Here is a 27682-nt window from a genome sequence, read left to right as displayed (position 1 = left end):
AGAAAACCCGTTATGGCATAGTAAAAGCACCCAAGACAATCGTTATAGTATGTATGAATGTATGTGTGGTACAGCTACGACTTAAAGAGCTGTTTCCAGATACAGAGGTAGTAGTTGGAGGATGCAATGGCTTCAGAGTGTAAGCTTGGTGTGTGTGTGTGTGTGTGTGTGTGTGTGTGATTTACTCTATGGCAACATTAATACATTTGACATCCAAAGTGACATTTCCTTTGAAAAAGAATATGCCGTTTGGTCTCTGTTACAAAATTTTCCTTTAGTCAAAAGAAGGAAAGGTTGAGTTTTAGATTTTATGATTATACTGGAGTATAAAATATTCTTAAAAATAGAGTTTTATTTCATTCTGTATGTTTTTATCCATTTACACACAAGCAACACCTTTAAATCACAGCCAATTATTTTCTCTTGCTGCATTCGAACAAGTCGGTAAATGCTAGTAAAGGACATGCATCCTTCCAGGATGACAAGTCACCAAGATGTGTCTTTCCAGTGAAGATGCTGCAAGGGAACTGTGGGCACTCAAGGCAACTTTCACTTTGGTTTCTTTTTAATGTTGGAAGTAATTCTGTATTTTAACCATGACCTGTTTCATAACTCTCTTGGACTTCCTTTGATCTTGTTCAACCTTTGTCGGAGTTGATGCTCTGAGAAAAAACTCCTAGGACTTGGGCAACCCTGGCCCAGAGGCCAGGTGACCGAGACTGGGTGGGGACCCGCGGGGTTCTGTGGGCGCGGAGCCTCTCGCATTCCAATCTCCTCCCACCATCATCCCTAGCCCGGAGGCGGAGAGGGCTGCAAACTTCGCTCCAATCCGCAGCCGCCCTCCCCAGGGTCCCCCTGCTGGGCGACGCGCCCGCTGAGTCCTGGAGTTGGTGGAACTTTGCAGATAAACTGCTCGGGAGAGCTAGGGAGGGAAGCTCCCCGCCTCCCCACATTCCGGGCTCCCCTGCCCCCGCCTCTCGGTCCTCGCCCAGTCGCCGGCGCTGGTGATAGGACGAGCCCCGGGCGTGCATTGTGTGTATGCAAAGCATCGCCCCGCTGCTGGGGCAGCTGGATCGGGGACTCCGCTGCTGCCGCGGCTGCAACTGGCGCTGCGGTATATGCTGCTGCCACGGGTGCCGCCGCCCCAGACTGAGCCCAACGCTGTCATGCTCCTGCGGCAGGGCGGGGGGCAGCGTCGTCCCGTCGCTATATAAGCGCGAGCGGAGGGGGCACCCGGAGGGGCTGAAAATGAAGGTGCCCGCGCATGGGCCGCCGCTGATTGCCAACCCCTCCCGAGCTCGCTCCCGGCGTGGAGCCCGAGGCCGCCGAGGACCCGCCTTCGCCGCAGTAGCAGCAGGAGCAGCGACGCGGACAGCAGCTGCGGCGGCGGTGGCGGTGGCGCCCCTCGCGCCAGCGCGTAGAACGGCGGCGACTCCGGGGCCGCCGCTGGCCCCGCTGCCATGAGTTGTGCGGAGGTGATGTATCACCCCCAGCCGTATGGAGCGCCCCAGTATCTGCCCAACCCCGTGGCTGCTGCAACCTGCCCCACAGCCTGCTATCATCCGGCGCCCCAACCTGGCCAGCAGGTGAGTCACCGGCCGGGCAGCCTTCCGGGGGCGGGGACGAGGGGCACCCGGTATCGGTTGTGGGGCTCCAGCCCTGTCCCGCCGGGACCCGAGTCACGGAGGATGCTCTGGGAACTGCGGGGAGCCAAGAAAGAAAAAGATAGAGGGACAGAACGGCGGGTGGCAGGGCTGCGATCCCCGGAGAGGCTTTACCTGGCCGGGGGCTTCTTTGAGCTGTGTCACCTGGTCTCAGAGGCTGCTGCTCCTAGCTGCGCCGGTCCTTAGGACTCAGTTCTCTGAAGCTCACCAAAGGCATCTGTCTTAGGACTGTGTGAGTAAACTTTTTACCCGAATACTTTGTTTCCTTGGGCAAGTGGAGTATTCCGGCGTTTTCTGGATTTAGACCAGAAGGTGTGCCTCTCACTGAGGTAGCAGAGGTTACCTGAACAGCGAGTTCACGAAATTATCGTTCTGGGACTTTTAGGGTGAGAACTCTGGTCTGATAGAAGACGCAGTCAGTGTTTCTAGAACTTCTCCGTTGTCTTTCTCCCCGGGGCTGTGATACAGATGACGGGTAGCCCAAGAGGCTCTTCATTCATTTTCTGTTTCTAAGGAAGCCCAGAGCTTGTCGGTGGTGTCCATCAGCAGGTCTGTGTTTCTCAGCCCAGAGGTAGCCTTGAGTATCGGCATGTCCGGGCCCCACCCAGCCAAGACATTGAAAATGTCAGTAATAAGGACCTGGCATCTAGAGGATGACAAGGAGGAGTAGACACTGGAAAACTTGACACTAGGGATCCTTGAGTATTACTCTGTAGCCACATAGCAAGTGCACCAAAATTTAGTTAGCACTACATTAAAAACCGTAAAACGCACATGTGGCAAGGGACTGTCCTGGAACAGAGTCTTTGGACTATGGCGAATAGAGTAGGCTGACTTCATTGAAACTTAAAAAGACAGCTAGATACAGTTAGAAAATAACGATTTATGCAATTTATTGCCTTGTTTTCATTTCTTAGGAACTGTACGTTTTATTCTGACCTTCATGGTTTGGCCCTTGGAAGAATCTGACCCTTGAATTCCTATTTTTCCTTTGCCTCTGTCTCTTTTCTAGAAGTACAGGGCTACTCACTGGGAAAGAGAGGATTGCTCTCTGTTTGGAATGTAGTGGCTGTCAAATTCAGCTAACTCTGAAAGGGTACAAATCCAGGATTCACTGTTAAACAGCCCATCTTAATGAAGACCAACGGGACATATGACAGAAGAACCCAATTTCTTGCTAGTATTAATTTATTTACTTTAATATTTGACAACTTTACCATTTCAAAGCAAAGTGACTTTTGATGAGAGAGATGGGCAAACATTCTTTTCTATTTTGTAGTCAAGGGTGACAATTGAAAAAAATTTGGCCACTCCTATTTTCTTTGTCATATCCAAAATAGTAGTATTGTAGGTTCAAGCAGTGCAAAGAGATCTTGGTTATTTCTAACACCCAGTTCTTCATGAAGCATCCTTTGCTCCATCTCTGATACTGTAGAGGCCTTTAGTTATCAGTTGGAATGTGGATGAGCAACAGACTGAGATGTTTCTAAATATTCAGAGAGATAACTTTCTCTTCTGAAAAAGCAAGGAATAGTAGAAGTTGTGATTAATGTCTCTTATATAATTATAGAATTAATTCCATTAAAATAGGAGTCGATAGTAGAGGTCAGCATTATACTCTTTCAGCTTAAAAAATCAAACTCTTTATTAGACAGCTTAAACATCACTAAAGTACTTTATCTTATTTTGTGATATCCCTAAATTTCAACCCCAAATTCCATTCTTTTGTTAAAACTATCAACAAAATGAATTAAAAATGAGACACAAAGTTAGTACAAACTGTCTGTGTTGAGAAGTTACACAATGCCCAGCTTCTGTTATAATCTGAACTTGTATAGATATCCTTTAAGTAGATGGTTGGCTGAGTTTGGAAGAATTTAGTTTGAAGGGTGTACCTGGAAACTTTCATACTTCTCTGGCTAAGTAGCTTATTTGATATTCATATTTTTTCTCTGGTAAATAAACTATTTGACTATTATTGGCTGATAGACTAAAGGAAGTCAGCGGTGTCACCCCTGTTCTTTTACTGTCACAGTTTATTTTGGTGACCTATCTTTTCTATTGGAAGAAAGAGTAAGTCAGGACATTCTTATCAGCCTGACAACATTTTTAGGCTATGCAGTGCGTGGGTGAAGTGGGACTAATATTGGCTTGGCCCTAATGCAGTCATCTGAGAATACATATTTTGGTTGTTTTTTTGCATTCCATAAGGTTTTATCACTATTCTCCATGAAGGTTGTTTTCGCCGTACATGGGGTTTGACCCCTAATAGCATCTTGCTTGAGAGACAATAATGAGGGCTACAACTATTCCCAAATTAAAACAAAACAAATACAAAATCAAACCAAACATTTGATTTGTTGAGGAGGAAAAAAATGAAAGGAAACATAAAATACGACAGTATAATCTAAAAGTCTTAATATTTATCTATGCAGTAAGTGCTGGATGGCAGGCTATAGAAATGTTCTGTTTCTGCATGCAGTTGTAGTAATGTATCCCTTAGATGTTATCTCTCCTCAAAACTGGAGATCTAAAGTTCTTGTGTCTTCACTTTTTGCTTTTTTTTGGAAGAAAAGGGTATCAAATGTGGATTCTCACATGTTCTAGGCAAGCAGTATACCATTAACACACACACACACACACACACACTTTCTTCTGAAGTTCTTATAAATCAGTATATCAAAATAGTTCATTATGATTGATCTTAAGCATGGGTGCACTTTCCCTCACTGAAAATTACAAATGAAAGAACTTTGTTTTCCAACTGTATGTACCACCAGCTTTCCCTCTACACCGGAAAGTTTTAAGTTTAGGTTTTGATTGAACGTTTGGTAGGTGTAGGTAGGTAGCAGATGAGAGTTTTAAAAGCCTAGTAATCTGTGCACAGTGACTACACCACAGTGTATTCCTCCAGTTAAACTAATCAAATTAATCTGCAAATGTCTACAGAGTAAATTTATGATCCATGGAGTTAACTCCTAGAGACTGTGTGCTGGGCTCCAGTCTTCCAGTGAACTTCGTAGAGACGGAATTTGGGTGAGAGATTCAGGGCAGCCTAGTCCCCAGCCTCATCATCTCCCATAGCCTCCAGACAGCCCTCCTCCATCTCTCCCTGGGAGAAGCCTTGACTCAGTCTCTGCACATGGTCTGAGGCTGATGACACTGCAGAACGTGAACAGAAAGGAATGTGCTTGTATTCTACCAGTGACAGTAGGAAACAGCACAAAGTTTCGAAAGACGTGTCAGGAAAAATTGAAGGCAACAATATGAAATCATAGATTCCCTACATACCCAGTGGACTTCTCATCTTAAAGGCAGGCAGTCTGTTGTCTAACTCCCCTCCCATATTAAGAATGGCAAATTAGGAATACACTAAAGGTCAGGCTTTCACATGAAATGACAGAGAGCAGTAGGTGAATCTCTACATCTATATAGATTTTTAGTGGCCATTTTCAGCTTCCTGTAAATTAGAACATGTTCACTCTCTCTTCTTCAAGGATAACAGCTGGGTTATAATACACACAGGCCATCTCTTTTAAAAAAAGAGAAGAAAAAAGGTTTGTTTGGGGGGTGTGGAAGAGGCAAAACTCCAGTAACGTTTATAAGGAGCTTTTCACACTCATTGTCTGTCTTCTGCTACCTTGATTAAGTAACAAAATGACTCTGAGATTCTGTTTCTCACATGGGAAAACCCTAAAGGGTGGGGAACATATTATAGATGGGAAAACTCAGGCCCATGGGGCTGGAATTCCTGGCTAAAATGTCTGTCCTCATTGGTAGCAGAATCAGGACAGCAGACCTCTTTTCCTGGAGTAACAACCATCTACCACATCATGTGCTTTGCCAAGCATTTCCCCCTTGTTACACAGCAGGTTAATTTTTGTCTTTAGTACCCCATCAACTGGTTTTTTCGGGGAGTGGGGTAAAGAAGATTAATATGTAGTAGATTCTTTGGCCTTGGAGCTTGATATTTTTTCCAAGTCCTTGGTAGTGTACTTTTTAAAGTTTAGAAATGCCAAATCTCTTTTGCAAACCATTGTATTGTGCTAATGACTCTTGCTCTCTGTGTTACACACTTTTTTGGAAGTTGTGTACTTACCTAGCAAATGAACATTTGTTAATTTGAAATAAAATGCACCCAGTGCCATTAAGTACCATGTGTAGGTGCCTCAGTTTTATTGGTAATCAAAAATAGAGTTAGATTCATTCACAGGGAAGAACTCAGTTTTAACATAAATAGCTTCACTGCAAAGTCAAATTATTTAAGGCTGAGGATTTAGTTTTCTTGTAACTGCAAGCAAGGACTTAAGTATATTTGTAAAGATTAATATAGGGCTCCTTTGAAAAAGAGCAGCCTCTGTAATTCCATGATACACAGGTTAACTGGACAGCAAAGCCTTAGGAGCTTAAGTTGTCCAGAGTTTCATGTTCCTGGTAGCTTCCCAGCAAAAAGAAGTCAGAGACAGAAACAGTTAAGCGTTAAAGTAACCAAAGTGTGGACAGACCAGTGATTCAGAATGGAGATGATGACAGTGATACCAGAGAGGGTGGGACTGAGATCTAGAGTCTCACAGAGTGAGGATTCAGCTAGAAATCAACCACTAGGAAATGGTACCACTAGAAATATAATAGAAAATCATGTATCCAATGTGCAAGAAGCACCGCTTCCCCCAGCGTTTGGTAAACTCTCCAAAAAGCTTGGTGTGGTTCAGGAAGGACTCCCATCAAGGGGGATGGTGTTCAGAGAGGAAGCCCTGCCCCTTTGCTGCAGGTCTCTTTCCAGCATGGCAGGTGAGACACTTAACTAACCCCTTTGGACCATCTGTGCAGAGAGAATTTCCCAAGAGACAAAAGCAATTATGCACGTGATGCCTAGGGCAGGTCCTGAAGTCAAATTGTCAGGTAGAAGGCTGTTCATTCCAAAACATGTTGCTGAGCTGGATCTCAGCCCCATCCCCACAGACCCTGTTTCAGTGGATTTCTTTGTTTTTAAACTTCAGAATGTATGAATGTATGCAACCAGCAACAGAGGGTTTTTTTTTGTATTGTCTCTGGAAGGAGGTTCTAAAGATTTTCATTTGAAAAACTAGCACTCTGTAGTAGATGAGACCAAGCAAAGAGTCATTTTGGGCAAGGCTCCGAGTATTTCAAAATGAACCTCTTTAAACAGCTGGTTTTGTGCTCTAACGACTCATTTAGGCAGACCCAGAAAGTGCCTTGAACTGCTAGACCCACACAGCTGTTGTTATATCAACTCATAAATGCCATATTTGTAGATAGTTCAGTAGATTCTAAATTTATGTCGGTAATTTACAAGTGTAGTCTGAACTGAGGAAAGTCGACTGTTTTCCACTCGTTCCACAAAATTAGCAGAAAGAGAAGTTAACCCAAACTCAACAGGTGTCTTTTCTTCTTCAATCTACATCATTGTTTATGCCAAATCACTTTTCCTTGAGAGTTGGAGAAGGGCTGCAAAGATGAATTCATCCTTTCTTGTTTATGTCGCTACAGATAAAAGAAGCACCATAGCTAATTCCTAGATGTTGAGCTAGGTGACCCTCAGCTGGAAATAAATAAGGCTTCCAATTTTGAAGATTTTGTGTTTTGGCTAGCATCCAGTAAAATCAGAAGAGGTGGCCAAAACAAGGGTGAATGTGTCTAGAGTTCCAACATGTTGCTGATTAGAATATATATTCTAATTATATATATATATGTGTGTGTGTGTAATATATATTATGAGACCTGTGGACTAATCAAGTCTAATTCTCCATCTTCAGAAGTGGCAGCCAAGGGCTACCAGGTTCAGTTACTTGTTCAGACTTGTGGAATTACTTTTGGTCAAGTCATCTTTGTCATTTTTGGTTTCTAGTGTTGTTTTTCCAAATGAACCTCCATAGAAAGTTGAAAACAATTCCTAGTTAGCCTAATGTTATTGCCTTGCTTGTATTACTTTCAAAGTTTACAATACTACAGATTACCACAGGAATAAACTACAGAGACAGTCTCTACTTAGCAAGGCTTTTTCAACTATGAGAGCAGATTCAGTCCTGGCCCTGCCTGAACCTTTCATTCTGCATATCCAAGTATTTGTAAAGTTACTGAAACAACGTAGGAAGGAAAGAATGAATGAATGAATGCTAGGTAATTGTAATAGAGATTGTATCCTAAACCTAGTTAAAAGTTTATACAAATATAGCAGAAATTTCACATTGGAAACTGGTTTCATTCAAAGTAGTTGCCTTCAGAAAGAATACATTCCCTAATGATGTGATCATAGTTTAAAACATTTTGGGAATGCAAATTTTGAAATTGCTTCTAAGCCTGTGGCACGTTTTTTTAACATCATAAAAACCAGAAAATTTTCATTCTTAGAGGGGGTAGGTTAGATTTTTGATAATGACTAGATTTATTTGAGGGTTATGCATTCCAGCTCTTATCTGGTTGAGTAATGATGCTTTTGGATTGCACTTTTCTGCTATCAAGAAAATAATTGAAAAAGGAAATAAGCAAATACAACATAGAATCCTGAAGTATGACTGAGTGTTCCTTACAGGCTGATTCTGTTCACATTTCCAAAATAGGACTTCCAGAAAACTTGGAAACAAGTATAGTATAAATATGTCTAAAAAGACGGTCTGTATAGACACTAACATTAATTGTCATTGTATTACTTACTAGTTATATCTCTGATATGTTTTCATTTTTAAGCTAAAACTATTTCTCTTTTGTGGTATCAGGGATCAAACCTAGGGCTTCATGCCTTCTAGGCAAGTGCCCAAGCTTGTTGATGTTTCTAATTTTAGTTTCTAAATGTTGTAGACTATGCTAGTCAACATGTGATACCATGTTGTTAGCTTCTATTTCATCAGTCAAAATAAATATCTTATTTAGACTCATGCACTTTGCCATGTTTTCTCAGCACAAGCTTTATAGACACATAGAAAGTGGTTCTAATCCCATGACCGTTACTAGTCAGGTGATCCTAGCTATGGAAAGAAGTTTTGCATTTGTAAATGATGAGTAATCACTGTGGGAAATATTTGCATATGTAAGAAGCAAAAGATAGATGGAACATGAGATGGCTTGGCATCTAAAGGCACTTACCTCCAAGCCTCATGACCTAAATTCCATTCATGTTGTACATCCACCAACTCCTACAAGACGTCCTCTGATCTCCACATACAAACTATAGCACACATTCATGAGAATACACACACACACACACACACACACACACACACACACACACACACACACTTAGATGAACACAAATGAATAAACATTGGTTGAAAATTTTGATAAACATAGAGAAGTTCTGTGTTATATTTTCCTTAAGCACATATTTCCTGATATACCCACAAATCTCTGAGATATTTTTAAATTTGTTTTACAAGTAAACTAAAAAAGGATAAAAGATCAATGGGTTGACTCTCTGGACTTAATTCTTTCAAAGTAGACCAGTAATTTTTTCTACAGATTCTCACCTTTATCTTTCTTTCTCTTTTCCTTCCTTCCTTCCTTCCTTTCCTACCTACACAGTCACTTCATTTAAAGAATATAGTCAGTAGAGTTTTTGTTTTCTTTACAGAACCTTTTTCTAAATATCCAGTGATTTTGGTGATTCATTAAAATAGTTTTGTTTCCTTAGGAAGAAACTTTCCACACATGCACAATAAGCATTTGGCATTTTGTGGCTTAAGCCTTGGGGAGTTAGTGGTATTTGGCTCCTGACCTGGAAGTCTTTCTCCTGTCAGACAAAATCCTTCCCCGGCACATTCCCGTTGAAGTTTGTTTCTGTTGTGCCTGATGGCAGGCTCTGAGGTGATCACTAGGGTTTGCACTGACTAAGTCAACTTTCATTCCCCTTTCTATCTTCCTCTTTTGTGAGCTGGCCTCTATTCTGGCTATTAACCCCTTCATTGTTTCACCAAACTGGAATCTTATTATCTGGAGGTAACAGCCTCTACTGTGCAGTGACACTGAAACATGTACTCGTGTATTATCTAAACCAACCTGGTGTTTGTGTGTGTGTGTGTGTGTGTGTGTGTGATAAAAATGTGTATGTGTGTTCAAATGATTGATGATATGCATGTGTGTAAGTGGGGACTTGTATGTATGCACAAGTGTGTGTGGAGGTTAGAGGCTGAATTTGAGTGTCTTCCTCCATTATTTCTCACCTTAAATATTGAGACAGAGTCTATTGCATGAACCAGGGCTCACGTGTTTGATGTCTGGCTGTTCTAGTCCAATCAACTTGCTCCAAAGATCTATAACTGCTTCCCTGGTGCTGGGATTATAGGCTCTGTTACTAAGCCTGTCCAGCTTTTACATGGGTACTGGGTACTGGGGATCCAAACTCAGTTCTTCGTGCTTGTTTGGCAAGTGTTTACTTACCAAGCCAACTCTCCAGCCATAATTCATCTCAACTATTCTTCACAATCTTGTAGAAGAAGAGTGCAGCTACTTATCAGATATTTGGATATATTATAGAAAGTTGTATTTTTAAAAATATACAAATTAGATGACATTTTGATCTTGATTCTGTAAATCTTTGTTCTGATACTTTAAGATTTCATGGCAACCTTAAGATTTATATTTTCCCAACAAAATCATGTATCACTAGGAGAAATAGCATGCAAAAATAAAGGCTGTGAGTGCAAGTAGAATAGAGATGGAGTGAATGCGAGGAATGTATTCTAAGAAAAAGTACAGACCGTGGGTGTTGGAAAGTGGTTGGTGCTCAAGCATGAGAAATTAGATGGCACGAGGCTAGCATACAAGCTATATAATGTTTAAATGATATGCTTCTGTTTCCTTCCTGCTGTTAGTTCAGTTACAACAGTTATGCAAATTCAAACTTAACAGTTTTCCCAGTTATCAGACCATATATACATTTTGAAATTCTTACTTTAGTCAGGAATATCTGGAGGCTAAATATATGTTGGAAATGTAAATATTCAAATAGTTTCACTGCAAAGTATGAAAGTGTGAGCAAAATATGGGGGGAAAAGTACCAGTAGAATCATAAACATTTGTATGTCCTGCTGTTGGTAGATCGTAGACTCACTTTTGATTGAACTACAAGTATCCGCGATGTCAAAAAGGGATATTTTGTCATGCATAGTTATACAAGCAGAGATATGTTGTTTATGTATGAAATATAAAAATGCAGAGAATTGATTAATGAGCACAGTGACAAAAGAATGAACTTTACAAATTAGACCTAATGATGGTGATTATGCCATATAAGATTTAGCTTACTTCTGATCTCATTGCCCATGGATAAGTATGGGATTTTAAATATTAATTTATTTGTAGGTAACCATTCCATAGTTGGTAGGAAAAAACTGGAATTACTCAGCATTTACAAGGCTGTGCAACATTAGATTGAAAATCTATAGTTTAAATCCAGCTGCCAGCCGCTGATCTCGAGATACTTTATGATTGCTATCACAGGCTGGAGAGATGGCTCAGCCGTTAAAGGCTGGGCTCACAACCAAAAATATGATTGCTGTCTCTTATTACAAAGGATTTTTTTCATTTATGTTTCTCGTTTTTTAAAATATTTTGCTTGTATTGAATTTATTTCATGGAAGAGCTAATTCCGTGTAGCAATTCCTTTCTTTTGTTTGGCTAATTGACATCATTTTAAGAATAAAGAAATGAGAGAGGTATGTGCAGGGCACACACTCACAAACTAAGCCTGTGAAGGTCAGTAACAGGAAAGGTAAATCAGCTTCACGTGGCAGTGAGCACTCTGAACAGAGAAACTGCTCTGTGGATCAGTTTGAATTTCCTTTCAGTAGAAAGGTGGTATTTCACACAAACCAGAATAGCCAGGACAGAGTTACGCACAGCTATAACCATGCTGGCTAGTAAGTAAATATGCATGCACCCAGAAAAAATAACATTGTGATTTGACCAGAAACTTATAGCTTTTGTTTACTTTTACAATTAAATTTAAAATGAGAAGTCATTGAATTAAATTCCTGCATTCTGCATAACCTATCATAACATAGTTTTACTTTTGAAGTCAAATTTGAACACAACCAGATCATAAGTAATATAAGCAGATGGAATTATAACTATCTATTCATCAATAAGACACATGTATTCACATGGAATAAATTATGTATTCATAAGAAAATACTAACCACACTGATGTAGATTTTACATTAAAATGCCACATATATTTGTAATTAATACTTCCCAGATAATGATCAACCCCTCATCTTATGCCCATTTCAGAAAACACCTGGAAAATGATCAATATATTTGTTGCTAGAAGAAAATGATTAATTGAAGATGCAATTGGTGGTTATTAGCTTCCAAACCAGTAATTAATTAGAAGCATAAAATCTGAGTTATATGTTGCTAACACATGCAAAACTACTGAGGATTCTGGAATTATCTGTTCTTGCTATTCATGCTCATTTTGCCAGCATGCATAATTTCTTCTGAAATAAGAAAAATGATTTGAAAAGAAATTGAATTTTGCTGTTATGGTATTCATATGGAATGTTTATGTGGCCGCCAGGAATGTACTCTTGCGTGTCATCCACAGTGAAGTTGTTGGTAATCCTTAAGTCATACACGTTCACTGAAAATGTTTAGAAAGGTTGAAAAGCAGGTCAGAGAAAAACAACACTTAGCTACCAAATTTCCATTCGGTCAAACAACATTGATCATAATTACTTGGTGACTTTTTTCCCTAGAGTAGACATTGCTTCTTACCTCCCAATATAGCTGTACATGTACGTCTACACTTGCCTGTTTCCTGTGCACTGCTTCGCTGGTCTTATACTTTGTGACAGTGGCAGCTCACTTAACTTCTCTGTTCCTCATTTTAAGATACACCCAGCAACACTACTCTTGTTATAGGGGTGTAAAAATCAACTCAGGTCAGATAGGTGAGGCTTTAGGGAAGATTCTTGGAGAACACATATTATTGATTACTGTAGGTATGACCGTATGTTGAAATATTTTAAGATAGCAAGCTCTGCTCATTTTTATGTGAAGAGCTAACCTTTGCTAGTATTTTGTTTTATTTGTAGTAAGCCACGGTATACTCCTTCTCCCCCTCCATGATAATAGTGGTGAGTGGAACATAAGAAAAACATGGTCCGTGTAAAATGGATCTTCACACAGACTTACTTTGTCATTTCAGTTTGATTTTTGAGAAATGAGCTCAGCACATCTGCCAAATCCTTTTATAAGATGGTGCATTCCTGTTTTGATTTTAGTTTATTTCATTTATGAAAAGCGTTTTTTCTTCTCCACCCTCCCCTGGACAGTTAGTTCTCACATCTCCACTGTCTTAAAGTAGAATGTCACTGTACATTAGATTTTTAAATGTAAATAAAAATTGAGCATTAAAAAATCCGGATTTAAAAAATCATTCATTTAGTATAGCTGGGTTTAAAACAAAAGCAAAAGCAAAAAAAAAATCTGTCTGACATGCTGAAAATTGTACAATTTGATAATGGTCCCCTTTGCCAAATTTGGAATAACAGACTTTTTCCTTAGTGTGGGAGGAGGCAACTGGTCTGGGGAGGGAAAAGATGGAGTACAGCAGATGATGGACACTCAGTTTGCAAACATATGTTAATATTTACATTCTTTTCTTTTTAAAGTGAAAAGTTAACTAGTTAACGCTTTTCCACAAACTGTCTTTGATACTATGTTTTGTTTATTCTATCCCAGAAGAAGTTAGCGGTATACAGCAAGATGCAGGACTCTCTGGAAGTCACGCTTCCCAGCAAACAAGAGGAGGAGGAGGAGGAGGAGGATGAGGAGGAGGAGGAGGAGAAAGACCAGCCTGCCGAGATGGAGTACCTTAACTCTCGCTGTGTCCTTTTCACTTATTTCCAGGGAGACATTGGGTCAGTAGTGGATGAACACTTCTCAAGAGCTTTGGGCCAAGCCAGCACCTTGCATCCAGAATCTGCCATTTCAAAAAGCAAGATGGGGCTAACCCCCCTATGGCGAGGTAAGAATTCAAGAGCAGATGCCCTTCGGAGCACGCCGTTTCGCAACTGCCTCTGCCAGGCTCCAGCTGGAGGCTTGCCCCTGGAGAACGGATATTCACTTGCTTTTTAATTTTTAAGGACAGCAAGGAATTTCTTTCAGACAAACAGCTGGATCAGTTTTGTCACATGTGGAATGCAGGGTTGGAAAGGATGCACTCACACCCCTTAAATTCCTCATGGAAAAAGCCGTGATACAAGTGGCCCCAGTTTAGAGTGGCCAGACTGAGCTTGGATCTCCATTCGTAAAGGCCCTGTGGCCCAGTGTGGGTCTCTAAACAATAGGCGTGCCCGAATCGGCTTCTAAAAAATGTATTCTTGCTCACTCCACTAGGTATGACGTGGTGACACAGCTGAGTTCTAATTCTTACCCTGGAACACGGACTTGGAAAGCTGCCTGTGTTCTCTGTGTCTTTCTTCCAACTGACTTGCTGTGAAGCATTTATAGGGTACTGTCCTCACTCAGGTAGTATCTGGATGTATTACCTCAGTAAACAAAAAGCTTCGGATTGAAAGAGCTCTCCTTTATTTCCTTCTTTGTGGCTAGCATAGGGATTTGCTTGCATCTGTGTTCTAGTTTTAAAAAGGCAGTTGGTGAGTGACGGATTAGAAATGGTGGTCGATGAGAGAAAAAGTAGTGCTCGCTCTAAAGACAGCTTCAGAGAAATGTGTCATGCGCGGATATTTTGTTTCAAAGTCACCCCCAAGAAGTGTCTAATAAAATTGTAAACTGTAGGCCTCAGGAGAGATCCTTTTAGAAAACAATGTTGATCCTTCATCCAAGCCCCTAGACGAGAAACTGTTGTGGGTTAATTAGGTTTGGGAATCAGTGACCTGGTGTCCCTGTTTGTGAGGACTCCATAGAGTGAAAAGTTCTGCAGGAAGGTGGAGACAATCATCAGTAGCAACTGTCCTGAGCAGTACCTGTGACAAGCAATGATATCTACCTGAGGTAGGGTCTTGTTATCATGATCCTGACTAATGGCTCATACCATTGTCACAGCCATGGCTCTGTTGTTCGAGAGGACCTGTGTTGTCACCACTGGCCTTTATCTACAGATGCGCTGTTCGTCCTACCCGTGTTTTATTTTGTCACTCTCTCTTGCTTTCCTTCCCACTACCTGTCCTTTCTTCTATTTTTCTCTTCCTCTTCCTTTCCTTCCTTTTTTCTTCCTTATTTCTTTTCCGTTCTAGCAAATGTATTCAGTATAAATCAGGCACTGAAAGGGGGCAACAGAATATAAACTCAAAGAATAGAGGCTTGATAGAGGTCACCCACATGACTACTGCTGAACTGGCAATTATGTGCTGTGAGCTTTGTGGAGGAACAGAGAGATCTTGAGAGTTTTCTGTGCTTGCAGAAGGAGCAAGTATCCTATTTGATCGCTCATGAGAAATTGTGTGAATAATTTGAAGATATCTTCGGTGATTCAGTTGGTTTCATGTAAACAATTTGATACATCAATAATTTATCACATCAACATAATTCGTTCTAGGAGAGTAATGATGCAATGGTCCTTATTTCAGCATACTGGAATATGTAATCCTGTGATGATTTTGTCTGGAAAGGAGAAAGTAGACTACCAAATTACCTGGCGCATAAGGCCATGTATAGTACCAAAGTCAGAAGACTTTTAGTGTGTGTGCAATGACTCTTAAACAATTCGTCTGTTCTGTGTAGAAATTAGGACCAGAGGAAAGCTTTGGTTAGCTAGCTGATTTTTGTACAGAATGGGAGAATGCAGCCATGTTTTAATAGTTATTGCTAGCCTTGTCTTGACATCATCTTAAATTTGGCCTTTCCACATGTATGCTAACTTACTTGTTGACATTACCATAAATGTTTATTAAGTTTCTACTATGTGCTATGTAATTTTCAAGTTACTGGGCTTCATATTCATGGAGTTGCTATTTTAATAATAGAGATAAGTAATAAACAAGAATATAATGAGTGACATGCAAGGCGTTACTTTACTGAAAGTGATGATAGAAGCCTATGCAAAGATAGTTACATCTGAACATAGACCTGAAGGAAATGAGGGCATTCCTCCCATGAAGATTTCTGTAAAAGATGATCTACACAGAAGGAATATACAGTGCAAGGTCCCTGAAGATGAGTGGAGCTTAGAATGCTCAATAAGAAGCAAGCATGCTTATGTATGTAGGGTAGTGTCCCTACCCAGTGTCTCATCTCTTTTTGTCTCTTCTCCCACCAAGTCTACAAATACTGTATTTAGTTATCTTACATCAATTCCCTCAATACTCAAGGTAACACTTTTCTACATGAATACATTAAGCTAAATATAATCCAGTGATCAAGGGATGAAATTATGTGAGCAAAGTTCATGCCATGTATCCAATATTAAAAAAAAAAAGTCTTCACAGAGCAGTTTTTAAATCAAATATGTGAAACCTTTAGGTATAGTTTCCTTGTTTCCTTCATTCCCTTTTTCATCCATCCTTCTCTCCCTCCTTCCCAATCCCCCCCCCCCCCAGTCCCTTTCTCAATCTGTATGTGTCTGCTGGTTCAAAACCCTATGCACCTACAAGTGGAGGTCAGAGGTAGACCTTGGGTCCCCTGATTTATCAAGTTTTGTCTTATTCCATAATGGTACAGCTACTGTCTAAATCTGGATCTGGGCTGGCAGCCAGCAGGTCCCAGCAATCTTTCTGTCTGCACTACAATGCTCGGGTTATAGGTATGCATATTGATTGCTGTTTTAAAATTAAGGCACAGGATCCAGTAATTATTGATTGGGCAAAAATGCATTGTTTACTTTCCATTTGTGAACTAAGTAGTGCCATTGTTGCTTCTAGTTGCAAAATTCTTTCAAATCAACACACAAAACTTGAGTAGGATTCATGGGAAAGCCACAACATGTTACTAAAGATAGAGAAACCTTCTTAAAGATGAGGTATAATGAATGAGAGTCACATATGCTAGGAAGAGACATGGTCATCACTAATCTTAATTAACATAATACTAATTAATTCAATCATTGGATCCTATTCATTACGGATTCTGGTTGTCCCCTTATTCCTTGATGTTTGCAAAGTGGTGTTGGTGCAACAACTTAAAATCTACTGTGAGCTCAGCTTCTCTAACAATGTCATGTGCTTGCAACTACCCATATTTAAGGGTTATTACAAAAATATGTCACACAATATACGAATGATTTTCTTGTGGAGCTTGAGGTGACCTAGCCCCTGAACTATTGCCACTTACTTGTGGATGAAAAAACAATATTGAGTCGTTATCTAGGAACGTTGTTTTCTGGATGCTCATATTTTTAGCATGAAGCAATGTCTTCAATATAATAGGGATTCAAGATTAATGATAATGTCAATGGAATCATTAGGGATAGTTTTGAAAGAAACTGCTGGTCAACCCACCTATATCAAACACTCTGCCTTGTAGCATGGAGTTATTATAATCCTAATGGTGTGCTACATATGAACTTCCAACTGAATTATGTTTGAGCAATGAATTTCCATAGTAAATTTTTAGACAAAGAGAATAGTGATTATAGTTGAATTCATGTGTTCTTGATAGGATTAGGAAAAGTGTTTTGACATGTAGAAAACAGTTAAGGGGAAGAAAGTTTTTGTACCTTGTTTTGGTGCACATCACTATGCACTTCAGTTAAGAAAACAAAATAAATCTGATTACCCCCTTTATTCCCATCTATCATCTAGACTGAAACATCACTTTCAGATGCAATTAATGCTTTTTTTTTCCACAGAAAGTGTGAGTCAGTGTGTGTGTGACTGTCAGTGTGTGTGTATGTCTTTCTTCCCCCCTTCTCTCTGTCTCTCTCGTGTGTGTGTGTGTGTGTGTGTGTGTGTGTGTGTGTGTGTGTATGTGTGCATAGTGTGAAGAAGGGCAGTGGTAAAATAATATGTAGCAGAGTAGGTCTCTGAATTAAAAATGGTGCTCTACCACAGTTACTGCCATTGGTTTTTCTTGCACCCTTAAAATAAATGTATCTGTCACTTAGCTTATGCAGCTTGGGTCTGCTTGGAAATTCAGCTATGTGGGAACAACCACTCAGAATGAGCAGTGTAGGTTAAGCAGAGCCAAGAAAGAAGGGCTATGTCCTAAGGGAATGAAGATTCTGTGCAGACTCTCAAGGAGGCCCTGGAGGCTGTGGCTTCCAGGAAGTTAGAAAAGCAAGAGGGAGGAAAGTGAGGCCTGACTCACCTCATGGTAGTGCCTTCAAGGCTTAGCTCTCATTGCAGTCATGAGGCCAACAAAGTAGCTGGAGGACAAACTTTGGATCCTATGTCAGTGCATAATTTCTGAATGACCAAAAAGATCTAATAGTGGGTTTTCATAGTAATCAGAAGAACCAGGAAGTGGACCTTCAAAGGTATCAAGAACCCTTTAGGTTAAGCATTGAGCTGAAATAGTATTCTTGCTTTGTTTTCTTGTTCTTCTCTTTCTTCCTCTTCCTCTCTGAGGCAGGGTCTTGCTCCTAGGTCTGTCATACCTTGTAGACACTCTCAACCCAGGTTGTTGGCAAATTTTCAGACTCCTCTGGCCTCTTTAGTCCCATTGACCACTGAGATTGCAGGCATGAGCCCCAGATGCTCTAAATATTTTTTCTTTATTGTGAATTTTATAAGAAAATGCTATGTTGGATGCTAATATTTACTCTAAGAATGTGTCAGCATGATATTATTAAAGATGATATATGATAATATTTCTCTGTCTTATTTTACATTTAATATTGTTTTTATTATCTGGAAAAAATTAAAATTTTAATCCTACCTAAACTGTTCGACGGTTTTTATTCTTACTTTTTTTCTTTCCTCTCCTTTATTTCTGTTTTTTCTTTCTCTTTCTTTCTTTCCTTTTTTCTCTTTCTTTCCTTCTTTTTCTTTCTTTCCTTTCTTCTTTCTTTCATTCATTTTATTTTTGATGTGTAGAGTTGCTATAAAAAGCACCACAGTATTATGAAATTCTAAAAAGAGTACTTGGCCTCTGTGATATGCTCAACTCCTCTGCTTCTCTATGAAACAAGTTTTTTCCTTGAAAGTCAGATGGTGAGATTACTGTCATGCTTTGGAATGATGATATTGGACAACACATCAATTTTGCCTTGTCTTTCGTTTTTTAGAAATAAAAATGTGTATGTCTTCCTAAAAGTGAACTCAACAAAAATCATATTTAGGTTTATTTTTTTACTATTTTTATGTAGGAGACTATCAGTGCTAGCACCATGTGAATGTTAATATTGCATGAATGTTGAATAATGGTGACCCCAGAAGCCCAGTTGAGTCTTAATGTTATACAGTTCGGAATTGTTTCCACTAACCTTAAAGGTAACATTTCATGGAAACAGCTCCTGCAGATTTTCATCTGCTGTCTTATCCAACCAATGTGGCTGTGATTAAGCACTTGTAAGCAAAAAGTCACATAATGAAAAAAATTTACACACATATGAAGTAAGCATGCTGGTCCCCCAGCACAAAGCACAGTGTAGCATCTGTTTCTTTGTGTCACTTTTTTTTAAACAAGAAGTTACCAGATAGTGATCGTGAAGCATAGATTTCATTTTGAACATATTTTCCGTTCAATATTGTTTCACTTGCTTGTAAAATGCAGCAGTGTTTGTTGAAAAGGACTGCATAGATCCCTACAAACTTTATATTAATCTCAGGAGACACTATACAGATTGGGAAAATATGAAATGATTTTAATTTTATTTTTCCATGGGGATTACTAAAGAGTGATTCAATTTTTATGGAGTGCCTTAAAAAATTAGATTTCTTCTTTCAGTGATAGTATGTTCACTCAGCACAATATAGTGCTTCATAAGTAGGACATACAATACTTTGGTAAGGAGTGTGTCCACTATGAGAATAAGTGTGTGCATATATGCAATATTTATACAGCTATAAAAAATAGGAGTGATTCTATTTTGATAGGAATCAAGAGGAAGGTAGATATCCAGATAAGTAGAGTATTATCTCTGTACTTTGGACATTTTCCTCAGGAGGTTCAATAAGAGGAACTTTTGTCCTTGGAACATCTTTGTGGATCAGAGATTGTCAGTTTTCAGATCTAGGTTCTGGTTGTACCAGGAGATACAGATTATGAGCAGAATGGTTCCATAGATGGGAAATGTGTCAATAAAGTGGAAGATTGATGGTTGGCAAGCTGCCCTACAATGCCTGTAAGGCTGGTTTGTAAGTGCTGAGTGCTGTCTTTTAATCAGTGGTGATTGTCACGAAACCTTCATTCATAGAAGAGCTTACTGGGAGTGAATGAAAGCTTCCCTAACAGTTTCTATCCTTTCCCCCTTGAAGAGCATCATTTCAAAGGTTTCTTCATGGGGTGAGATCCACAGTAATGAGAGAGAAAGTTGACTATGAAAGTGTAGGTGCCTGTTCCAGGGTGAGAGGTTGAATCACGGTAACACTGGTGCAGATCTGAAGGGGAGAGAATGGATTTTCATGCTCTGATAATATCAAACTCATTAGGGAACTTAGAGAATATATCGGAGTTTAACAGAAATGGACTGATTTTATGAACCTCATGTGACATGTGGTAGTTTACTCAAATCATTTATATTGAGGCAAGAAAAATATGTTCATGTCCTGGAAGTGTAAGAATTAACAAATGTTTCATTAAATATTTCTAACAATAAGCACCTCTTAGGCTATCCTTTGCTCAGTGTGAAAAATCTAGATTTTTTTTATGTTGAACCTGGCGTAAAAACATCAAAAATGCATATGAATAAGTAATGCTAGTTTCAACCTAATGTCCAACTTTAACAGAAATAATCAATAGACTTTTTGGCAGAATGAAAATGTATTGAGCAAGATAATTTCAAATGTATGAATTAAAATGCTTTGTTATTTTTAATGGAAGAAAGTAACAAAGAGATCAAGAAGTCCACTTATGGTTATGAGAAGAGACATATCTCTAATGAAAGTGACGGAAGATTCCCAGGGTGGGACTTCTATAGACACACATTATTGCTACAAGATGCCGACTATAGGGTGAACAGAGACCTTTCTAAATACACATTTGACCTTGTCACTGCCTGTCTTAAAACCTTTCCATGGTCCATGGGAGGTTTCTTCTGATGAAGTTCATTTCAGTTCTTTGACCAGAAAGACCACACTTCTGAGTTCTTCATATCTCCCTCCATTCTCTCTCTCTCTCTCTCTCTCTCTCTCTCTCTCTCTCTCTCTCTCTCTCTCTCTCTCTCTCTCTCTCTCTCTCTGTGTGTGTGTGTGTGTGTTTCACCAAATGTTGCCTATTGAATTTTATTCCTTAAATGCTACTGATGCTGGTGGCATTGTGTTTGATGCACCTGTGTAGACTGTGTACATATGCTAATATTCCGTCTGCAATTCTATCAGTCTAGAACTCCATCTCACCCCTTCATAGGCCTAGCTCCTCCTAAGTCATTCAAATTTGACATGGTTATCACTTTTCAGGCTCATTTTGTGAAACATTTGCGTGGCTTCCTCCCTTGTGCACCCCCTGGGTGTGATTAACAGTGACAGGTGTCTATATGTCTTTGACTTTCTCTGGTCTGAACCAAGTAGGTCACCTGCAAACATTGAGATGACAGAGACAGTGACTTGAAGGAACTTATGGAGGAGGATGTGCCTTCCTTCCTTCCTTGCATATGTGCATTGTAGTTTTCCAGTTTCCTACCACGGCCTGAAAAGTTTAGCTCAACCTGAACCGATGTTGATTATCAATTCTAGAGTGTCTCTAAATCCAGCAGATCAGGTTTCAGTCACAATTGGCCCCTCTCCTGGTCATTATGAGGTTCACCGCCCTTTGTAGGGTATCTGGTTTCGAAGGTAGGTTTGTGCTTGCTGACCTCTTAGACTTCTGCCCTGCCTCCATTTTCTAATGGGACTGGAGTGAGAATTCTCCCAGCTCATGTGCAGCCTTTGGGCTGGTGTTGGACATTTGACTACTCTCATTAAGCGTTAACCATTGTTATTTCCAAGATCACAAGACTTCTAGGTTTCCACAGAAAGTAAAAAGATAAAATATATTCTTTATAATGATCAATGGTTTTGTGGGGACAATTACATGTGATCTTACTGCCGCTTCTTACTTTGGACCCTGAAATGTTATGTTTAAATAAAAATTATGTTGATATTTAAAAGAAGTTAATGAAAATATTTCCATTCTACACACACTTCATCCGTGGCACAAATGTTCTTTGCCAGAGAAGTATATAACAATGATGTCTGTTTAGAACTAAGAGTCACAGGCTCCCAATAGGAAATAAGCCTTTTCAGTCCTTAAACTGAAGCAAAAACCTTAGCCCAGACTGGGACAGAGGAAGCCCAGCAAGCAAATGCAGGGGCTCACTCAGCGTCTTCAAACGTGTCCCATTGCCCTGACATGGGCTCCCAGAGCCTAACCATGTACCAGCTTATTCCTCTTTGCAGAGAGAAAAAGTGCGCCGTAATCCACTTGTTTGTAAAACATAACTGGACAAGCAAAGGCAAATCTATCCCAGAACTGTATCTTATGTAAATAATGTATTTTCTGTCTTCTCAGACAGCTCAGCTCTCTCAAGCCAGCGGAGTAATTTCCCAGCTTCCTTTTGGACCAGCTCTTACCAGCCCCCTCCAGCGCCCTGTTTGGGGGGTGTTCATCCCGACTTCCAAGTTACTGCACCCCATGGAACCTTTACAACAGCAGACCCCAATTCTTGGCCAGGACATGGTCTGCATCAGACTGGCCCTGCCCCACCCCCTTCTGCGTCTGAGTCCTGGCATTATCCTCTGGCATCTCAGGTGAGCCCATCCTACAGCCACATGCATGACATGTACATGCGGCATCACCACCCTCACGCCCACATGCACCACCGCCACCATCACCACCACCACCACCCAGCTGCTGGTTCTGCTCTGGATCCCGCGTACGGGCCCCTGCTAATGCCATCAGTGCGTACTGCCAGGATTCCTGCTCCCCAGTGTGACATCACAAAGACAGATCCGACTACAGTCACCACTGCTACCTCAGCATGGGCCGGCGCCTTTCATGGGACAGTGGACATCGTGCCAAGCGTGGGCTTTGATACAGGTGAGTGGACAGATTTCCTCCTTTCTAGAAAAAGAAAAAGTTAAGACATAGGTTTGGAAAATAACTTCCTGCAAAGTTTTCTCTTGAAGCTAATGTGCTTGTAGAAGGGAGGCATTTTGCAACAATTCCCGTATTCCTGTGTAAAGTAGAAAGACTACGAGCTCATGAAAGCTCTGCCTAAGAAAGGTCCTAGCGCTTTTCTCCCATCGCCTGTGTGGGGAATCTGTTCCTTTGAACTGGATTTCTTGTACCTTATGTTTACAAATAACTCAACCCTTTTTTAAATCTCCCATGACTGTGCGCTCTGCCCCATGTGTTCTGCCCAGTGGGTTTCAAAAGTAGTGGTATGCTTCAGTTATGCATTGTAAAACAGATTGTCTTTTGGAATGTGGTCTACAGTCCAGACTTAAAGTAAATCGGGACCACATTTTAAGAGTTGACTTTTTTCCTATTCTTTTCTCTTTCCTTCCTTGCCCTGCCGTTGTTTTCTTTCCCCTTCCTTCCTGTCCCTATTCCCTCTGTAAATTTATATCCAAAATACTGAGACATCGGAATGAGAACACTTGTCTCTGGAGTTAGCTGGTTCTGAAGGTCACGGTTTTAGCATTCTCGTTGTTATTGTCCTCCTCAACCCATTTTACTTTCCTGTTGAGTCTATGGTGAGGACTTCACTCCTTGTGAAGAGTGTTCTGTAGTGCTAACAATTAACACCTCCTTAGCCCATTATCATGTGCTAACAGAAGAAAGAACTTAAGTTTTTCAGTGTCTGGGGATGTCTATTGTTGGAGTCTCAGTAGAGTTGCTGCTACCTTGTGCTGCTTGTCTGCTGGAAGCTTGCTCTGCTTCACATCTGTAGCCTCTGTGGGGTCACACTAACAGTTCTCCTAACAGCCTGGGATTGTATACTTCTGTATGCTCTGCCATGAAGAGGAAATGGGTATGATTCCTTGTTGTTTTCTGATTCTAATTCTCTGGTAACTTTTGCTTCTTTTTGTACTTGTGAAGCTGGGAATGAGTCTAGAGAATGCATTTTTTTATTTCAAAATTCCAGACTGAAAAACTCTCATCAAGATAAAAAAGTAGTTGTTGGAAGCAGACAAGAGAGAGCTTATGTTCACTAGCATATCTTGAGAGGCTCTCTTTTGATTTATTAATTTGTGATTTAGTTATTTAATTTATTAATGTTTACTGTATGCTATTAGCAATTTTCTTTTCCCTTTTCTTTATATATGTATATCAACACACTAGTACATGTATATATTATAGATAGTATTTATATCAATTTGTAATATTTATGATAACTTTCCCAAGCCCCTAATATAGTGTTTCAAATTTCCCAAACTGATCTTTGTATTTGCTCCAAGAGAGTTAGGAGCTAGAAGCTCTGTGGCTTCTCATATTGTCAGAGTAACAGTGCTGTAAGCAAGCAAAGTGATAAAAAATGTTGCAATGATTAGTAGTATGGAACGGAGGTTTCTTTATTGGATGTACAAAAGCCTCTGATCTAAAGGGATAACACCACTTGGCAAGCTAAGCAATAGTGGAGAGACCACCTCGAATGCTCATTCCTGATAATGAACTTGATGTCTATAACCATCTGGGAGCCTTCATCCAGTGACTGATGGAAGCAGAGGCAAACACACAATTAAGCACTGAACTGAACCCAAGGAACCCAGTGGCAGAGAGGAGTGATGAGCAAATTGGCAAAGAATGGGCTGGCAAAACCAGCAGAGACTGCTGATCTGAGCAGGGGAGAGCTCTTGGACCCCAGACTGACAGTGGGGAGGCTAACATGGGACTGATCTGGACCCCCCCTCAAATGTAAGTGTCAGTGAGAAGGCCTGGGCAACCTATGGGGCCTTGAGCAGTGGATCAGTGTCTATCCCTGGAATACAAACAGTCATCGTGTGCCCATAGCACAAAGAGGGATGCTCTCTCAGCCTGTACTCTTAGGGGAATGCCTGGACCCTACCTGGAGTGAAATGACAGACTCTAGATATCCCCTATATGGAAGGAATTGGTAATAGGTTGGGAGGCTAGGGGGGAAGGGGAGTGCGGGAGGAGGGGAGGGAGAGGGAACTGGGATTGACATGTAAAACAAGCTATTTAAAATTAAAATAAAAAATGATTAAAAAAGAGTGCCCATAGTCAGTGTATGTTTAGTAATTACATAGTAATTAAGATTCTTCCCTAGCCAATGTTTTCACCCAACTGAAAAAACAAAGTCACCCAACAGATTAAGATAATCATTGGAGGTCACTGATTAGACAACTTTCCACAATGAATGTTTTATTATTTCAAACTAAATTTACATCCTATACCAGGGGGAAATCTGGACTTCAGAGTATCTTCCCGTAGTCATCTCTGTCATATTTTAGAGTCCCAAGACTATGAAAAGAGCTGACTTTCGCTTATGGTTGCTTCTGAAAAGAATGACTTAATGCGCAATGTGATGTGTTTACCCTGCAAAGGAGAGGAGAAGAAGGATCCAGCATCTCTGGAATGAACCAATGATGAGTAGAATATGCTGAGTCATATATGGTCATTTTCTACTCTAAAATTCTACTTCCAATTTTCAGACATAATATCAAATGCCACATTAAAATTCCAAGTGGAAAAGCATGGCAGGGATGAATTTTTACAAGAAACAGCCTTTGAGCCATTTTATGGGATAATGTTCTAAGGGATCATATCTTTGGTGTGAGAAAAATCCTTGAGCCCAAGGGGTTGGCTTTTATTTTTCTGTAGTTACAGTTCTTGGTTGTGGCTTGCCTCTGGGAAAAGGGACATGACACTGGATAAGGTGTCTTTGTTTAGTTGAAGATAATTCCCAAAGATGACTGTTCCTGAGAGTCTTGTGTTAACAATAAGAAAATGGATGGTACAATCATGAAGAGAAAGCCACTGAGTGGTACAGCTTCCACTATATGGAACCAACAAGAGGGAACTAGCCTTTTCCTGTCCAGATTGATTGTGATAACAGATGTTTTCATGTAAAGTTCTAAATCAAGGAATGAGTTGTGTAGCTGGATTAGGGAAGACTAGTGACTACCTTTCTGAAATCCATGCCACAGTGATCTGACTGTTCAGGCAGACCCCTACAGTGGCTCTACTTGGATTAGTCTTGAGAGACCAATGAACAGCCAAGCTAAGAGTGAGATGACACAGGGGAGGCAGTCAGAGTTTTTTCCAAATCCGTATATCTGAGTCAACAAAATATAGGTAATTTTCATGTTTTATTAGATGTCAAATAAACTAATTCAACTATTTTGAGAATATTTTGGTAAAGGACATAGTAGCTTCACCCATAAGGAAAGTGACTTGGGGTTGCAGTCACAGAAGACCATAGACAGGATGGCTTCTGAACAGCCAAGAACTGATTCCAATATTTCTGAGATTGCTGAGACCAAGGTCAAGGTACTGGCCATATCCAAGTCACAGGAAACCTGCTCTCTTGTTCACAGATGGTCATCCTTTGGTATAACGTCACATGGCGGTAGGACCAAATTAGTCTTGTAGCTTTTGTAGGGCATTAATCTTTACCCTTCACAAGGAAGCTGCTCTCTTGGTGCAATGGACCCATTTCCTAATACCATTACTTTGGGGATTTGGATTTCAGTACATTAATCTGAAGAGAACATAAGCATTCCATTTATTACCAGTGAATTGATAATCACAGCTGCAATTTTATTTTGCAGAAAGTAGAGAAATTAAGGGGCTCTAAGGAAGAGGATTGAAATTTATAATGTTAGTTTCATAGCATTGTATATGTTATAATTGAAGGATTGATACTTTTTATGTTTAGGGACTGATAGAAACATTTTATGCTTTTTTGGGTCTTCTATACTTTTCACTACTACTTGGCTCTCCTTTGGTGATATTCAATCAAACACAGAGAATGTCATCATTCTCTAAGGGAGGATATCAGCACTCAGGACTTTTAGGAAATTTGCGTAGCTCCAACTTCTTAAAGGGTGTTATATCTGTAAGTTAGTGGAAAGCCTGCATTTGGAGTCAGACTGCCTATTTTTCTAACTCAACTTGGTCCACAAAATAAAACAAGGTGGACATTGAGCAAGGTACTTCAGCTTTATCATCTATAAAATATTTGGCATCATTGTGAGGGTGAAACAAGTCAATTTAAGTAAAGCAATTACAAAGACGCTAACAGAGGGAAGGTATTCTATAATTTCCATTTATGTAAGACCAAACTTGCCTTTTTACTTTAAAAATTACTTAGTTATAATTTAGAATATCATATACACTATTTTAATGTATGTGATTTAGTGGTTTTCAGTTATTCACCTTCATGGGTAATAATCCTTAATAGACATCTAATTCCAGAACATTTGATCATCTCAGTGAGGAACTGTTTGCTTGTTAGAATTGACTCTCTATGTCCTCCTATTCCCCATTCTTAGAAACTGTCCATTTTCTTGATGCCTCTACAGAGTTACCCTATCTGTTCATGGAAGAGAAATAGAATCCTACAATAAGTTGATCTCACTTAACTTGATCATTTCCAGTGTCATCCACGTTATGTGTGCATAGAATTCCATTCTTTTCAGGAGTTCATCTTATTTCATTGCATGGCAATATCTTTTTATTTGCCCATTCATTAATTGGTGAATATTTAATATATTACCACATTTGGTTTAATATGATCCTCACTGCTGTGAGCTATCATGTATGAATGTTTGTATGAATATATTCTTAAATATCTTGAGTATATCTTGTGATACTGAAAGAACCCTACTTAAAGTTTTATGTGCTTCTAGATTTGAGGGGCTTAAAAATAGCTTACTATATTTGAAACAATTTTTGCTTCAAATGATAATTCAGTCTTTAACTACAGCGTATAATAATACAGTTCTGAGGTCGGTAGGTGAAATTATTCCATAAGAATGAAATGAGACCCTCTT

General features: G+C 39.9%; 1 protein-coding gene across 3 annotated transcripts in view; it reads left to right on the top strand.

Moving 5' to 3' along the window:
* The first annotated feature begins 847 nt into the window (after positions 1-847).
* The window catches only part of Vgll3 (vestigial like family member 3), a 49989-nt gene continuing 23154 nt past the window's right edge, over positions 848-27682 (top strand). Inside the window, exons 1-3 of one of the 3 annotated variants that reach the window (XM_021223818.2) lie at positions 848-1586; positions 13371-13653; positions 22233-22760. In XM_021223818.2, coding sequence (XP_021079477.1) covers positions 1461-1586; positions 13371-13653; positions 22233-22760 — 937 coding nt within the window. In that variant the 5' untranslated portion in view covers positions 848-1460. Of the gene's footprint in view, positions 1587-13367; positions 13654-22232; positions 22761-27682 lie in introns of all 3 variants that reach the window. The other 2 variants (XM_013126331.3, XM_013126332.3) reach the window with 2 other exon arrangements.

The sequence above is a fragment of the Mesocricetus auratus genome, unplaced genomic scaffold, assembly GCF_017639785.1.
Source record: "Mesocricetus auratus isolate SY011 unplaced genomic scaffold, BCM_Maur_2.0 Super-Scaffold_100008, whole genome shotgun sequence".
Lineage (NCBI taxonomy): Eukaryota > Metazoa > Chordata > Mammalia > Rodentia > Cricetidae > Mesocricetus > Mesocricetus auratus.
This window is presented reverse-complemented; position numbering and strand designations above follow the sequence as displayed.